General features: G+C 64.6%; 1 protein-coding gene across 1 annotated transcript in view; it reads right to left on the bottom strand.

Moving 5' to 3' along the window:
• Nucleotides 1-2479: 2479 nt before the first annotated feature.
• NTSR1 (neurotensin receptor 1) overlaps nt 2480-14652 on the bottom strand; it is a gene marked incomplete at both ends in the record, with an annotated part of 22587 nt that continues 10414 nt past the window's right edge. Inside the window, 3 exons of the mRNA XM_084887231.1 lie at nt 2480-2729; nt 4013-4103; nt 8306-8507. Of these exons, the coding sequence (XP_084743357.1) occupies nt 2480-2729; nt 4013-4103; nt 8306-8507 (543 nt within the window). The remainder of the gene's footprint in view (nt 2730-4012; nt 4104-8305; nt 8508-14652) is intronic.

The raw sequence follows: 14652 nt of genomic DNA, 5'->3' as shown, positions 1-14652 counted from the left end.
TGACGAGGCCAGCAGCTGACGTGGCACCAGACGGCTGGGCAGGTGGCAGACAGGGCCCAGGATAACACCAGGAAGGCGGCTCTGGGGTGGCTGTGTCCAGGTCTGGGTGGTGGGGTCTCCATCTTGTGTCTGCTCTGCCTCCCCTCAGAGATGCCTGTCCATTCTGGGCGGGGTCCTTCGGGACAGCCACCTGCAGCCTGACGGGACCCGCTGTGGGCCTGCTCCCTGGGTGCCCGGGGCCTGAGGCAGGGCTCCAGGGCGGCCACACTGACGGTCGAAGGGCCGGGCTGGTGCGGCCCGCTCGCGGTGGGAGCCCGAGTCTGGGCGGGACGAGCCCTGGGTCCTGAGTCCACGCTGCCCCTGCGAACTGCCTGCTGTCCCCACGCCCGGGGAGGCTCCTAGGAAAAGGCCTGTGTCTTGCGCTCTGCCCTCCGCACCGGAGGCCTGGCTGCCCGGGCAGCCCCGGCGGGGTCGGACCTGCTTGGGGCTGGGCTGGCGCGTCTTTGGAGACTGGCTCCTGCAGAGCCAGGAGGCGCCTGCTTCTCTGGTGCCTGCTTCTCTGGTGCCGGCTGGGCCGGGGCCTGCAGCTGGTGACAAACAGTCTGGTCCTCCTGGCTGCCAGCCCGCATCGCCCCTCCTACCTGCGGCTGCCAGGGCCCCAGTCCGCTGCCCGGGCTGGGCTGCTGGCCACCTGGCAGCGGGTGAGCGCACGTCCTGGCCTGGGTCTCCTCCCCCCCACGGAGGCTCCCTGCAGAGCCTCCCTGCACCTTGGTGAGGGGAGGAGGCGGAGCGGCCGCAGTGCAGGCTGACCTCTGTCCTTGGGCACTCCGGGCTTCCGAATGGGAACCGCCTGGGCGGGCGGCCCCGTGGCCCTCGGCTCCTGCTCGGAGGGGCCGGCAGCGGAGGGCCGGTCCTCTCTTCACTCACGGCAGTCCTGCCGCTGGCTCCTCCCGTGCTCACCTGGGGGTCCTGGCCTCCCAGCTCCAGCCCCACCCCACCCCAGGCGCCCCTCTCCTCCAACCCGTCAGTCCGGGACAGACTGCCCTCCCCAACGTGAGCGCTCCTCACTGAGGCTCCTTTGGGGTCGGGGAGAGAACAAGGCCAGGTGGGAGGCTGGGAGGGAGGGGGAGGGGAGAGAAGCAGAAGGAATGAGCCTCTGGGTATGAGGCCCAGTGCAGGCCTCCCAGCCCCCTCCCTGTCCCTCCCAGCCCCCTCCCTGTCCTTCCCAGCCCCCTCCCTGTCCCTCCCAGCCCCCTCCCTGTCCCTCCCAGCCCCCTCCCTGCCTCCTCCCAGCCCCCTCCCTGTCCCTCCCAGCCCCCTCCCTGCCTCCTCCCAGCCCCCTCCTGTCCCTCCCAGCCCCCTCCCTGTCCTTCCCAGCCCCCTCCCTGTCCCTCCCAGCCCCCTCCCTGACCCTCCCAGCCCCCTCCCTGCCTCCCTGTCCTTCCCAGCCCCCTCCCTGACCCTCCCAGCCCCCTCCCAGCCCCCTCCCTGCCTCCTCCCAGCCTCCTCCCTGTCCCTCCCAGCCCCCTCCCTGTCCTTCCCAGCCCCCTCCCTGACCCTCCCAGCCCCCTCCCTGTCCCTCCCAGCCCCCTCCCTGCCTCCTCCCAGCCCCCTCCCTGTCCTTCCCAGCCCCCTCCCTGTCCTTCCCAGCCCCCTCCCTGCCTCCTCCCAGCCCCCTCCCTGTCCCTCCCAGCCCCCTCCCTGCCTCCTCCCAGCCCCCTCCCTGTCCCTCCCAGCCCCCTCCCTGTCCTTCCCAGCCCCCTCCCTGTCCTTCCCAGCCCCCTCCCTGTCCTTCCCAGCCCCCTCCCTGTCCCTCCCAGCCCCCTCCCTGACCCTCCCAGCCCCCTCCCTGCCTCCCTGTCCTTCCCAGCCCCCTCCCTGACCCTCCCAGCCCCCTCCCAGCCCCCTCCCTGCCTCCTCCCAGCCCCCTCCCTGTCCCTCCCAGCCCCCTCCCTGTCCCTCCCAGCCCCCTCCCTGCCTCCTCCCAGCCCCCTCCCTGTCCTTCCCAGCCCCCTCCCTGTCCTTCCCAGCCCCCTCCCTGCCTCCTCCCAGCCCCCTCCCTGTCCCTCCCAGCCCCCTCCCTGCCTCCTCCCAGCCCCCTCCCTGTCCCTCCCAGCCCCCTCCCTGTCCTTCCCAGCCCCCTCCCTGTCCTTCCCAGCCCCCTCCCTGCCTCCTCCCAGCCCCCTCCCTGTCCTTCCCAGCCACTCCCTGACCCTCCCAGCCCCCTCCCTGCCTCCTCCCAGCCCCCTCCCTGCCTCCCTGTCCCTCCCAGCCCCCTCCCTGCCTCCTCCCAGCCCCCTCCCTGTCCCTCCCAGCCCCCTCCCTGCCTCCTCCCAGCCCCCTCCCTGTCCCTCCCAGCCCCCTCCCTGCCCCCTCCCAACCCCTTCCCTGCCTCCTCCCAGCCCCCTCCCTGTCCCTCCCTGCCCCCCCACCCCTCCCTGGCATCGCCATCACCGGTCCTGTCACTGCCCTCCCAGCCCTAGTAGAGCGTCTCCCTGGTGAGGTTGCTGGAGAAGGTGTGGCTGCTGGACACACTGTTGGTCTTCCTGGAGAGGGCGGGCCTGGTGCTCCTGCGCGCCCACAGCGGGCAGAGGCAGGCCAGCGTGGCCAGGAAGGTCTGGCGGAAGCGGGCGGAGACCAGGTTGTACAGCACGGGGTTGGCGGCCGAGCTGACGTAGAAGAGGGCGTTGGTCAGCATGTAGAAGTAGTGGTAGAAGTCGTAGAGGAACCTGCGGGGAGGGCCGCTCAGACCGCCTGGCCACAGCCGCCAGCACCGGGGGCTGGGCCAGTGTTCGATGTGAGGGCGTTTCTAACAGTTCCTGAGAAGTTCAAGTTCTGGCTGCAGTCCCGCCCGCACGTCAGCAGCAGGCTGTGGCTGCTCGGCTTGCCCGCTCCCGCCCCGCAGGGGCCGCCCCCCTCACCCAGTGGCCCGCCCCCTGCCCCCCCTCACCCAGTGGCCCTCCCCCTGCCCCCACAGTGACCCCCCCCCTGCCCCGCAGTGGCCCGCCCCCCTCACCCAGTGGCCCGCCCCCTGCCCCCACAGTGACCCCCCCCCCCCCCCGACCCCGCAGGGGCCCGCCCCCCCTCACCCAGTGGCCCGCCCCCTGCCCCCCCTCACCCAGTGGCCCGCCCCCTACTCCCACAGTGACCCCCCCCCCGGTCCCCCAGTGGCCCGCCCCCTGCCCCCACAGTGACCCCCCCCGGCCCCCCAGTGGCCCGCCCCCCCTCACCCAGTGGCCCGCCCCCTGCCCCCACAGTGACCCCCCCCCCCCGGCCCCGCAGTGGCCCGCCCCCCTCACCCAGTGGCCCGCCCCCTGCCCCCACAGTGACCCCCCCCCCGCCCCGCAGTGGCCCGCCCCCCCCAGGGACCTTCCCCCCCTTCCCCCACAGTGACCCCCCGGCCCCACAGTGACCCGCCCCCCCTCACCCAGTGGCCCGTCCCCCTTCCCCCACAGTGAACCCCCCCCTGGCCCCGCAGTGGCCCCCCCCCAGGGGCCCGCCCCCCTTCCCCCACAGTGACCCCCCGGCCCCGCATTGGGCCCCCCCCCCCCCCCCCCCGTGCAGGCCCCAGGCCCCGGGCTGCAGGGCTCAGCGGTGCAGCCTCCAGCCCAGCAGCTGGGCAGCTGTGCCCTCACCCTTACTTGTTTGCGTCTGCTCACAGGGACCTCCCCTCACAGACACTCACGTCACCACCAGGCACCCCTGACTTTCAGAAACCCTTTACTCGGGCTCTAACCTCTCCATCCCGGCTCCCTTCCGGAAGCACTGGGCACAGAAGAGCTGGCCTGGGCTGGTCCGAGGCCGCCGAAGTGTCAGCCCCCGGCCCTCCCCCCTCCCGCACCCAAGCCAGCCCCTCCTGAGCTCTGCGGCCCTCCAACCCGGCTCAGCTCGCACTCCCTGCGGCCTCTCCCGCCAAGTCCGCTGCCGGCACTGTCCCTCCCCATCTGGTCACACCGCGGCCGAGGGCCCTGCGGGTCCTCCCAGCGCCCCACGCCCGCCAGCTCGTACTCACGGGGTCCACTGCTCGTCGGAAATGTAGCAGAACATGAGGCGCCGCACGTGGTAGGGCAGCCAGCAGACCACGAAGGCGATGACCACGGCGCCTGAGAAGAGAGAGCCGGCCTCAGGGTGAGGGGCCAGGACTGGTGTGTGGACCAGGAGGCTCAGCGCCGGGGAGACCCCCGTGCACCCCGGGAGGCGCACAGGCTCAGTGTTGCCCCAAATCCCAGCAGCGCTGCTCACAGAAGTAGAAAAAGTCACCCTGAAATTGCTATGGAATCCCAAAGGACCCTGAGTAGCCAAAACAACGTACGAGAGAACAAAGCTGGACTCGATTTCCTGGTTTCAAAACGTACTGAAAAGCTACAGGAAGCAAACCCAGGGCCCTGGCAGGACAGACGCGAAGGGATCAACCGAGAGCCGGAGGAAGCTCACGCCGGAGGAAGGTGACCGTGAGCGGCGTCCAGGCCACCGAGGCCAAGCGCAGCCTTTGCCGCACCAGGTGCGGGAAAAGCGGATCCACACGCGAAGGACGGCCCGGCCTTCCCTCACAACCACACAGAATGTACGGAACAAACACAACTCCAAAGGGGCCAGGGACCTAAATGTGAGAGCTGAGCGTATAAAGCTCTCAGGAGAAAACAGACAAGAGCGGAGCCACAGCGTGACTTCTTGGATATGTCACTAACGACACAGGCAAGGAAGGAAAAACAGATAATTTACACGTCAAAGCAGTCCGGGGAAAGACAACACAGAATGGAAGAGCATGCTCGCAAACTATGCGTCTCTGACCAGGTTAATATAGAGAACTTCTAACGAAGACGGCCCCGTGCACTGAAGGGTGCAACTCCTGGCCAGGCTCTTACCCAGGGTGTGTGCCTTATCCCTGGCCAGCACAGGGGAGGCAGCCAGCCCATGCTCCTCCCTCCCTCCCTCCCTCCCTCCCTCCCTCCCTCCCTCTCTAAAATCAATAAAAACATATCATGGGTGGGGAATTAAAATATATAGGGTGTCCCCCAAAAAGTAGATGTACACTTTGAATAATTATAAAGGCAGTGTTTATTAAAATACTAGAGGCTCAGTGCACGGGGGTGGGGGGTCCCTGGGCCGGCCTGCGCACTTTTGCAATCTGGGAGCCCTCGGGGACATCCTTAGTCGTCAACCCAGCTTCTGGCTGAGTGGCGCTCCCGCTGTGGGGGCGCACTGACCACGGGTGGGAGTGGGGGGGGGGTGGGAAGCTCCTGCATGGAGTATCTGTCCCCTGGTGGTCAGCGTGCGTTATAGTGACCAGTTGTTCCACCGTTCAGTTGATTTGCATATTACCCTTTTATTATATAGGATATTTACTGTCATGTACTTTAAACAGAATTTAATAATATGCAAATAATATGTTTATTCTGCTCTAACTCTTTACTAGGCATCTTAGCAAGCAAAATAAAGGGCATAATAAAAATTTGAGAGGTCATAATAAATACACATTACTCTAATAACAAAAGAAATACAATAGATCAAATGTTGGTTAGCAATGGGAGGACCGCTTTGTAAGTGTATGCGTGTCTAACTACTATGCTTGCACCTGAAACTGACACAAAATAGTAATAAATGTAAACTGTAATTAAAAAATATGCAAACAGATAAAAATATTTTATTAGGAGATCAAAATAAAATATTAGTATCTTAAAAAGTCAAATAATAAAATAAAATACATTTCATTTTCAAAATTGAGGCACCATTTTTTGGGGGCCCCCTGTGTATATGTCAATGGCAACGAAGGACTGGCATAGACTTTTACCAAAGATGCTAACCATGACCAATGAGCACAGGAAAAGATGCTCAACATCACTATCCTCAGGGAAACGAAAATCAGAACTTTGAGATGCCACCTCACACCCATTAGAATGGCTGCTACCAAAAAAACCACACACAAAACAAGCAATCAGAAAAATCACCTTCTGGCTCTCTGTGGAGAAACGGGAAACTGCCCAGTGCTGTGGGAACAGTGTGGCTGTTCTTACCAACATTAAAACAGAACGACCTCCAGCACTTCCTCCGCGGACACACGCTCCCTAGTGGACCTTGAGGGGCCTTATGCTCAGGGACACAGGCCAGCCACCAAGCACTCGACTCCGATTCTACTCTCAGCACCAGCCAGCTGTCTCGCCAGGCCCCCACCGCAGGGCCTTTTGCACAGTTTGCCCTCTGTCTGCAGCTCTGTTGCCAAGGTCAGTTTCTGGGTAGCCGATCAACGAGTCTCTCTCCTCATTGATGTTTCTCTCTCTCTCCCTCTCCCTTTCCTCTCTGACAAAAACAAACAAACAAAACAAAACAAAAATACAACAACAACACCAGCTCCTGGTCCTGCTGATCTCAGCTGGGTGTCTCTCCTCCGCCCCTGGCTGCCAGGTCATGGTTTTTCTTCTTCATGTTCATCCCTGTCTGAACACGTGTGAAGTGTGTGTTTGCTTCCTCTAGTTCGGCCTGTGCTCCCACCGGAATGTAGGGGTGCCCCTGCCACTGCTGCCTTGATCTGTGACATGCTGATGGGTGCATGGACAAATGGAAGAGTGCGTGAACGGGTGAGTGAGTGGCTGAGGCGTGAATGGGTGAGTGGCTGAGGCGTGAATGGGTGAGTGAGTGGCTGAGGCGTGAACGGGCGGGCAAGTGGCTGAGGCGTGAACGGGTGAGTGGCTGAGATGTGAACGGGTGAGTGAGTGGCTGAGGCGTGAACGGGCGGGCGAGTGGCTGAGGCGTGAACGGGTGAGTGGCTGGAGATGTGAACGGGTGAGTGAGTGGCTGAGGCGTGAACGGGCGGGCGAGTGGCTGAGGCGTGAACGGGTGAGTGAGTGGCTGAGGCGTGAACGGGCGGGCGAGTGGCTGAGGCGTGAACGGGTGAGTGAGTGGCTGAGACGTGAATGGGTGAGTGGCTGAGGCGTGAACGGGCGGGTGAGTGGCTGAGGCGTGAACGGGCGGGCGAGTGGCTGAGGCGTGAACGGGTGAGTGGCTGAGGCGTGAATGGGTGAGTGAGTGGCTGAGGCGTGAACGGGTGAGTGGCTGAGGCGTGAACGGGTGAGTGGCTGAGGCGTGAACGGATGAGTGAGTGGCTGAGGCGTGAACGGGTGAGTGAGTGGCTGAGGCGTGAACGGGTGAGTGGCTGAGATGTGAACGGGTGAGTGAGTGGCTGAGGCGTGAACGGGCGGGCGAGTGGCTGAGGCGTGAACGGGTGAGTGGCTGAGATGTGAACGGGTGAGTGAGTGGCTGAGGCGTGAACGGGTGAGTGAGTGGCTGAGGCGTGAACGGGTGAGTGAGTGGCTGAGGCGTGAATGAGTGAGTGAGTGGCTGAGGCGTGAACGGGTGAGTGGCTGAGGCGTGAACGGGTGAGTGAGTGGCTGAGGCGTGAACGGGTGAGTGGCTGAGGCGTGAACGGGTGAGTGGCTGAGGCGTGAACGGGTGAGGAGTGGCTGAGGCGTGAACGGGTGAGTGGCTGAGGCGTGAACGGGTGAGTGAGTGGCTGAGGCGTGAACAGGGTGAGTGGCTGAGGCGTGAACGGGTGAGTGAGTGGCTGAGGCGTGAACGGGTGAGTGGCTGAGGCGTGAATGGGTGAGTGGCTGAGGCGTGAACGGGTGAGTGGCTGAGGCGTGAACGGGTGAGTGGCTGAGGCGTGAACGGGTGAGTGAGTGGCTGAGGCGTGAATGGGTGAGTGGCTGAGGCGTGAATGGGTGAGTGAGTGGCTGAGGTGTGAACGGGTGAGTGAGTGGCTGAGGCGTGAACGGGTGAGTGAGTGGCTGAGGTGTGAACGGGTGAGTGAGTGGCTGAGATGTGAATGGGTGAGTGAGTGGCTGAGGCGTGAACGGGTGAGTGAGTGGCTGAGGCGTGAATGGGTGAGTGGCTGAGGCGTGAACGGGGTGAGTGAGTGGCTGAGATGTGAATGGGTGAGTGAGTGGCTGAGGCGTGAACGGGTGAGTGAGTGGCTGAGGCGTGAATGGGTGAGTGGCTGAGGCGTGAATGGGTGAGTGAGTGGCTGAGGCGTGAACGGGTGAGTGAGTGGCTGAGGCATGAACGGGTGAGTGGCTGAGATGTGAATGGGTGAGTGAGTGGCTGAGGCGTGAACGGGTGAGTGAGTGGCTGAGGTGTGAACGGGTGAGTGAGTGGTAGATGGCGGATGAGTGAATGAGTGCAGGGAAGAACAGCACCGGCTGGTGGAGCAGGCACCCACAGGTCTTTAATCACTGCCTTGCTTGGGGGTGTAGCACTCGCTGCTTTGCTGGTCTCGGCCACCCCCTCCCCCAGAAGGCCCAGCAGTACGTACGTAAAACCAGGACTCCGTGGCGCAGAGCCTGGACCCGGCCGGGCTCCACAGACACGCTAAACGAGCTGTGCTTTTCCCCAGCCGTGCACACGTGGCCCTGCTCGGCCGCCTGGCGCACCATGACCGTCAGCTTGTTGGCGATGATGGTGTTGAGGATGGAGATGGCCACCATGGGGAACACGAAGGACATGAAGGTGTTGATCTGCGGAGAGAGGAGACCGCCGTCGGCCCTCTGGCTCGGGTGCTTGGTCTGTTGGGGTGACTGGCAGACTAGGCCCCCGTCCCAGGCCTGCTCCCAGCCCGGGGCCCAAGGAGGTCGGCAGCCTCTCCTGCCCTCTGCTCAGGGGCTGGGCTGGGCCCAGAAGACAAACGATTCCCCGTGAGTCACCACAGCCGCTCTAATTTAAACAGAGAGTGTGTATCCAACACAGATTTTAAACGTCAAAACATTTAAAATCCAGCCCCTCCCTGAGTGCAGGAGCATAAATAGCTACTTCTGGGGGCAGGGCGGGCCGTGGGCTGGGGAGCTGGTGGGGGCGGGGGGAGGCCGCGGCCCTGCAGCCCCACCTGGGTGTCCGACTGGAGATAAAACTCAGCCGATGCCGGCTTCCGGGGGCGGGGGCGCGATGCTGGTCCTGCCCTCCCAGCCTCCAGCCTGGAGACCAGGCAGTGCATCGGAGGTGCTGGCACGGGCTCTGCCTTCTCTTGCTGAGGCTCACTGCACCAATGAGGGCTCAGGCTGTGCCCTTTTCTGCACTCTACCCCCCTTCTGGAACAGGGGAACAGCAGCCCGCCCCCACCCTGCAACAAGCGAAGAGAAGGCATCTGACAGCCCTCGCAGTGTGGCCACAGGAGGGAAAGAGGCCGCCGGGGGCCCCGGACAGAGACGGGGACACGGACAGGCTGTGCTTGGTCTGTGCATTTGTCCAAATAAAGCATGAGAGTGCCTTGGGGATCGACAGGCTAATTCTCAAATTGAAATGGAAAAATGGCATCATCTAAGGATAGCCAGGAAAGTTCCGGAAAGGCGGAGTGGCAGGTCAGTGCGAGACGGAGGCCAGCGGAGCTGCGATGGAGCACCGAAAGGACTGCCCCGAGGACAGCGGCCCGGGCGAGGCGGACAGGAGCGGGAGCACGTTTGCCGCCGGGATGGAGAGGCGCCCGAGCAGGCGGGAGGGGTGTCCGTCTGCAAGGCCAGGAGGCTGCTCCCTCTGCCCCTTCCCAGGCCCCCTGCGCGTCCTGGGAACTGCCCACCCCTCCAGGCCTGGCCAAGCCGCACATTGGGAAGACCGGGCAGGCCCTCATTGGAGAAATGAGGCCACCGCCACCCCACCACGCCGTCCACTGAGGGCTTTCGTGGCTCTGGGCACCGCTTCCCACCTGTGATGCCCGCTGCGGAGGCGGGAGCGCCTGGTGTGGTTCCGCTCCTGACTCAGCGGTGCCTGCAGCCCTCACTCCTCAGCAAAATACCCCCCACCCCGCCCGGCTTAAGACAACCCAATTCAGTTCCTGAGACATGCAGCCTAACTCACACCAAACAGGCTGACGACGGACACAAAAGCCTCGGGCGGGACTGCGCGAGGGGATCGTGGCGCTGGGCTTCTCACGCACAGGCTGCCGCTGGAATGTAAAACGGCCGCTCGGTGCTCTGGGACATTTGCCGTGGAGTTGGTGATGGGGCAGCCTAGGGAGATATTCCTGTCTTGCTCTCCAAATGTTTCCATGACCACGTTCCCGCCCTTCTCTGCCTCCGGCATCGGTACTTTGTGAGGGAGACAGAGGGCAATAAACGGCCAAACCATCAGCAGGGAGCGTGGCCGGGCCGCTGAGGGGCAGCCGGTGTGCTGGGCGGAGGGCAGGCCCTGGGCTGGGTCCGCAGACAGGAGCCGCAGGCCTGGCGGTGAGGGCCGCCCGGTGCAGAGGGTCAGCAGGGGTCTCGCCAGGTGGCCGCCGCCCGTCCGCCCTCCGGAAGACGCCGTGCGGCGGTGCGGCCGTTCCTCTCATTAGCCCGGCGCTCAGGTAAAGGCAGCCCGGACGCAGCCACTTTGCGCTCCCCCGGCAGCCGGGGCGCGGGGGGGGCGGTGCGGGGGGGCGGGGGCGGTGCTAAGTACCCTTACGATGTGCAGACCCCAGCGGCTGGCTTCCTGACACTGTGTCTGAAATGGCTTCCTGGGCGGCAGCACCCCGGCAGGCGACCAGCCCAGCCAGGTCTGGCTCCAGGGGCGGCCTCTGACCTCCGGGCAGACTCCAGACGAGCAGGATGCGCCTCAGACCCCCGAGTCCCGGAACAAAGGGAGAGCCAGGCTTTCCAGGGCAGGGACGATGCGGCGAGCCTCCCCCCGCCGCGTGTCACGGCCACGCCACGCCACGCCACGCCACGCCACGCCACGCCACGCCACGCCACACAGTCTTGTTTGAAAGGCGACTTCCGTGCTCACTACTGGAGCTGGCTGGGACGTCGATGCACCCACACCAGGGCTGCTCGTCGACATGAGAGTGAGCCGCCGGGGGCTGAGGCCACAGCTCAGGGGAGAGCGGGGACAGAGCAGCCTGCCGGTCCTGACGTGAGGGACGGCCCACACCCAGGACGGCTTCCGAGAGGAACCAAGGGTGCGGGCCCATGCAGGCGGCTCCGGAGGGGACGTCCTGAGTGCAGAGGAGCAGGGACGCTCTGCGGGAGGTGCCCTGGGACGGGAGGGCTGGAGGGGAAGGGGCAGGGCCTCGGGGGCCTGACCATTTCAGAAGGACCAGGAGCCGAGAGGGAGGAAAGGTCTCTCCAGGTGACGGCCCGGCGTGTCCCTGGTGACCGTGCCCTTGGCTGTTCCTCATCCAATGAGCACCTGATGCTTAGATGCTGCGGGACCCCAGGGCGAAAGGGCCGCTGCCTAGCAGCCCACACATGGTCCGCAGCACGAGCTTCTGGGAAAGGAGACAGTGCCGCTGAGTGGCTCACCCCGAGGAGTCCGGCGTGGGGCTGGGCTGGGGGCCCTCGCATTTCCCCAGGACTGCTAGCACTTCTGAGCCGAAGGGGGAGGACCCGGGGACAGGACGGGGATGGGCCAGGAGACACTGAGTCATCTGACTGCCTGAGAAGCCACCACGGGAGGGGACCCAGGACTATGTGCAGCTTAGGGCTTAGCTGCTTCCGGCCACAAGTCTCAGCCGTGCACAGCTCAGCTGGCCCACCGCTAGGCAGCTTGGACTCGCAGATTTTGGCTCAATGCAATAAAGGACATTTAGTGCCTCTAACCCCCACCTCCCAGTTGGTACGTAGCCTTTAGCTGCTAACAAGGCGGGGCAGCGTGCTCAGGACTCGGGATGTCCCCCAGGGACACACAGGTCCGATCCCGGGGCAGAAGCTGCCGGCACCCTCCCTTTGCCGAAGGAAGAGTACAGCAGAGCTGAGCCGGCCGGCTGACCCGGGAGCCGTCTGGGCAGACTCGCCCGGCGCAGTGAGGGGCGGAGCGTGAGAGCAGGGGCGCAGCCAGGGAGAGTGAGGCCGTCCTCAGGGCAAGCTTCCCGGAGAGGACACTTTGTGGGGCAGCGGCAAACTTGTGAGAATAACTTCTAGTTCTAGGCGATCTCGCAGGGCTGAGCCTCCGCCCTCTCCCCTCCGCGTGACCACGCTCCGCCCAGCTCCCGCTCTCTCTGGTTTGGAGTTTCTGGGAGAGGCTGGACCAGAGCCACTGCTGACAGAGAGGAGAGGACGCTGGAGTCCCAGGAGCCCCGGTCAGCACCACGGACAGCGACCCATAAACCGGATGGGGCTGCCCAGGGTTCCAGGGAGCCGGGACAGGGATGGGCAGGGACCACGCCAGCCATGGGCAGGGGCCACCAAGGACCCTCCACCTTGTCCTCAGACCCTTCCTGTCCTCTCATGGGGGCCGGGGGCAGCCCCAAACTCTGCAGGAACCCCGTCTGCAGGCCCTATACAAGGGGATCTCCCCGACCCCCAGGGCCAGAGCTGCAGAGGCAGCACAGAGTCCGAGAGCAAACACGCGTCCTGCCTGCTCCGGGAGGGCTGGGGCCTGGCCCAGCCCAGCAGCTGGTCTCCCGGCACACCTGCCCTCCCTGTGCCAGGGAGGTGTCCTCTGGAGGGCAGGACAGGGCCTCCCTTGGCCTGGCCGATGTCCACTCGGAGGCAGCAGCTGGGGGAGGGCTGGCTTTTCGGCCTGCCAGCACCTCTCAGGGCGGCATGGAAGCCATCCACACAGAGTGCCACCTGCGGAGGTCGAGGGCCAGTCTGCGTGTTTTCAAATGTCTGCCGGCCGAAAGGCCACGCGGGTGTTCAGACCAGTGGGGTGTCCGCCAGCAGCAGCAAAGGGGCTTTAAGACCCTCGGAGGGACAGTGTCGGGGCATGAGCAGGCCGGGGGACAGCACTGGGCAAGAAGGAGCCTCAGGGGTCGCCTAACCACGCGGGCCCCAGCCCTGTCCCCACTGCACCTCACACTGACAGCGACCCTTTGCCAGCCTGGCTGCCGCTTACCCCCGTGCCAACATGAGCCGACGCGACCGGGTCTGCTAAGCCTCTGTCTGCACTTTGCTGGGTGCTGGGCGCTGATCGAGGCTGAGGGACCCCAGGGCCAGCTCGCACATGGGCCCTGGCAGCAGCCGCCCGGAGAGCGTGCCCCGCGCCAGCAGGGAGGGTGGGGCCTGGTCCTCACCGAGCCGGCCTGGGAGTGGCTTTCCTGGCAGTTGTTCAGAACCCTCGGCCGCAGCTCAGGGAGGTCCCGCGAGTCCGGGACACGCTTTGCTGCAGGCCAGAGCCCTCAGTGCTGACTGCGCACAGAGAGGTCCCACCTGCAGCGGGGGCCTGGCGGGGCCTGGGGGCCTGCCCCTCCGTGCAGCTGGCCCGCCGCCGGAGTGCTGTGTGCCGTCATGGCCACAGCTGTCTCCAGCCCACAATTTCGGTGTTTTCCTGCCTGTAATTGTGTGGGCTGTCCCCTCTCGATGTTGAATTGCTGGCCACTGGCAGCATCGGGCCCTGGCTCTGTGCAGCCTCCGGCTCTTTTCGGTAGAATCAGCCCTCCTCGCTCTAGGTGGATCTATCAGAACCGGCCGATGGTGGAGGGCTAGGAGCAGGGCCACTGTGTGCTCTGAGGCCTACGGGAAAGGGACTCATCCCAACTCCGCCAGCATTTGGCGGTTTCTTCCCAAACTGACCAGCCGCTGGGCTTGGCGGGACCTTGTGCTCTGGGCTTAACCCCCAGGACGTGACACCTTTTGTGTTGTTGTTAATCCTCACCTGAAGGTATTTTTCCATTGATTTTTTTTTTTTAAGAGAGAGAAACATTGATATGAGAGAGACACATCAATTGATTGCCTCCTGCATCTGCCCTGACCAGGGCTAGGGATCAAACCTGCCACCCAGGTACCTGCTCTTGGCTGGGAATTAACCAACGGCCCTTCAGTTCAAGGGCCAATGCTCTTACCATTGAGCCAAACGGACCAGGGCTGGACGTGACCTTGCTCCTTCAGCCAGGCTCCCTGGGGCTTCCACAGGATTGCTGTGATCAGGAGCAGGTCGGCCTCAGAAATGGCCGGCTCCTTTGCCACCTCCCACTCAGCCCCTGCGCCAGCAGCCCGGCGTGTTCTGTCCCGGACGGAATCAGTGGGTCAGTAAGACGGCCAGGCCAGGGCAGCCGGAGGCCCGGGCCATGCAGCGCGGCCACAGCGTGTCCAGAGTGTGGCCGCCAAGTAGGCTGTCCTTCCTCCGTCCCGGGGTCTCTGTGATGGCTTCCCGGAGACAGGCCGTGGACGTGACTGCTGCTCTCAGGGCCCGTGTGTGCGGACGGCCCGCGCGGGGAGGACTAGATTGCTGTGCTGGAGCGAGGAGCGAGGCGGCCAGAGCACGGCTCTCCTGGGGCAGAGCGTTTCCTGCTGGTCCCCCTGGAGGCCCTGAGGGCCTCGGGGCCGCCCGGGCCGGGCTGTCCTGAGGGCAGGCCCGGCTGTCCCAGGCCCCTCCGTCTGCACCATTCCGCCACCCACGGCAGGAATTTAACCTCCCTCCTAGTAACGGCTTGTCACAAAGACATAATTGGCCACCTGGACTGGCAGAGCTGCAAGCCTGGCCGCCGGGGTTTTGTTGGCGGGAGTGCCCCTGGCTGGAGCAGCCGCGGCCTCCGAGGAAGCGAACGGGCACTCCTTCCCTCGCCGCTGCCCGCCCTTCCGGGGGAGCGAACCACGGCAATCTGCAGAGCTGCGAACGGCGGACCGCTCTGGCACAGAGGCGCTCCCTGAGCGCCCGGCGCTGCCCCTGCCTGGCCCAGGGCCACTGCCACCTGAGCAGCCAGGAGAGGGCGGTGCGGCCCTTGTCCCTTCAGCTCGGACAGCGCGTGCTTGTTCT

Source organism: Pipistrellus hanaki (genome assembly GCF_964339955.1).
Source record: "Pipistrellus hanaki genome assembly, chromosome: 6".
NCBI classification, from domain to species: domain Eukaryota; kingdom Metazoa; phylum Chordata; class Mammalia; order Chiroptera; family Vespertilionidae; genus Pipistrellus; species Pipistrellus hanaki.
Note: the sequence above shows the minus strand (reverse complement) of the source record. Positions and strands in the feature narration are given on the sequence as shown.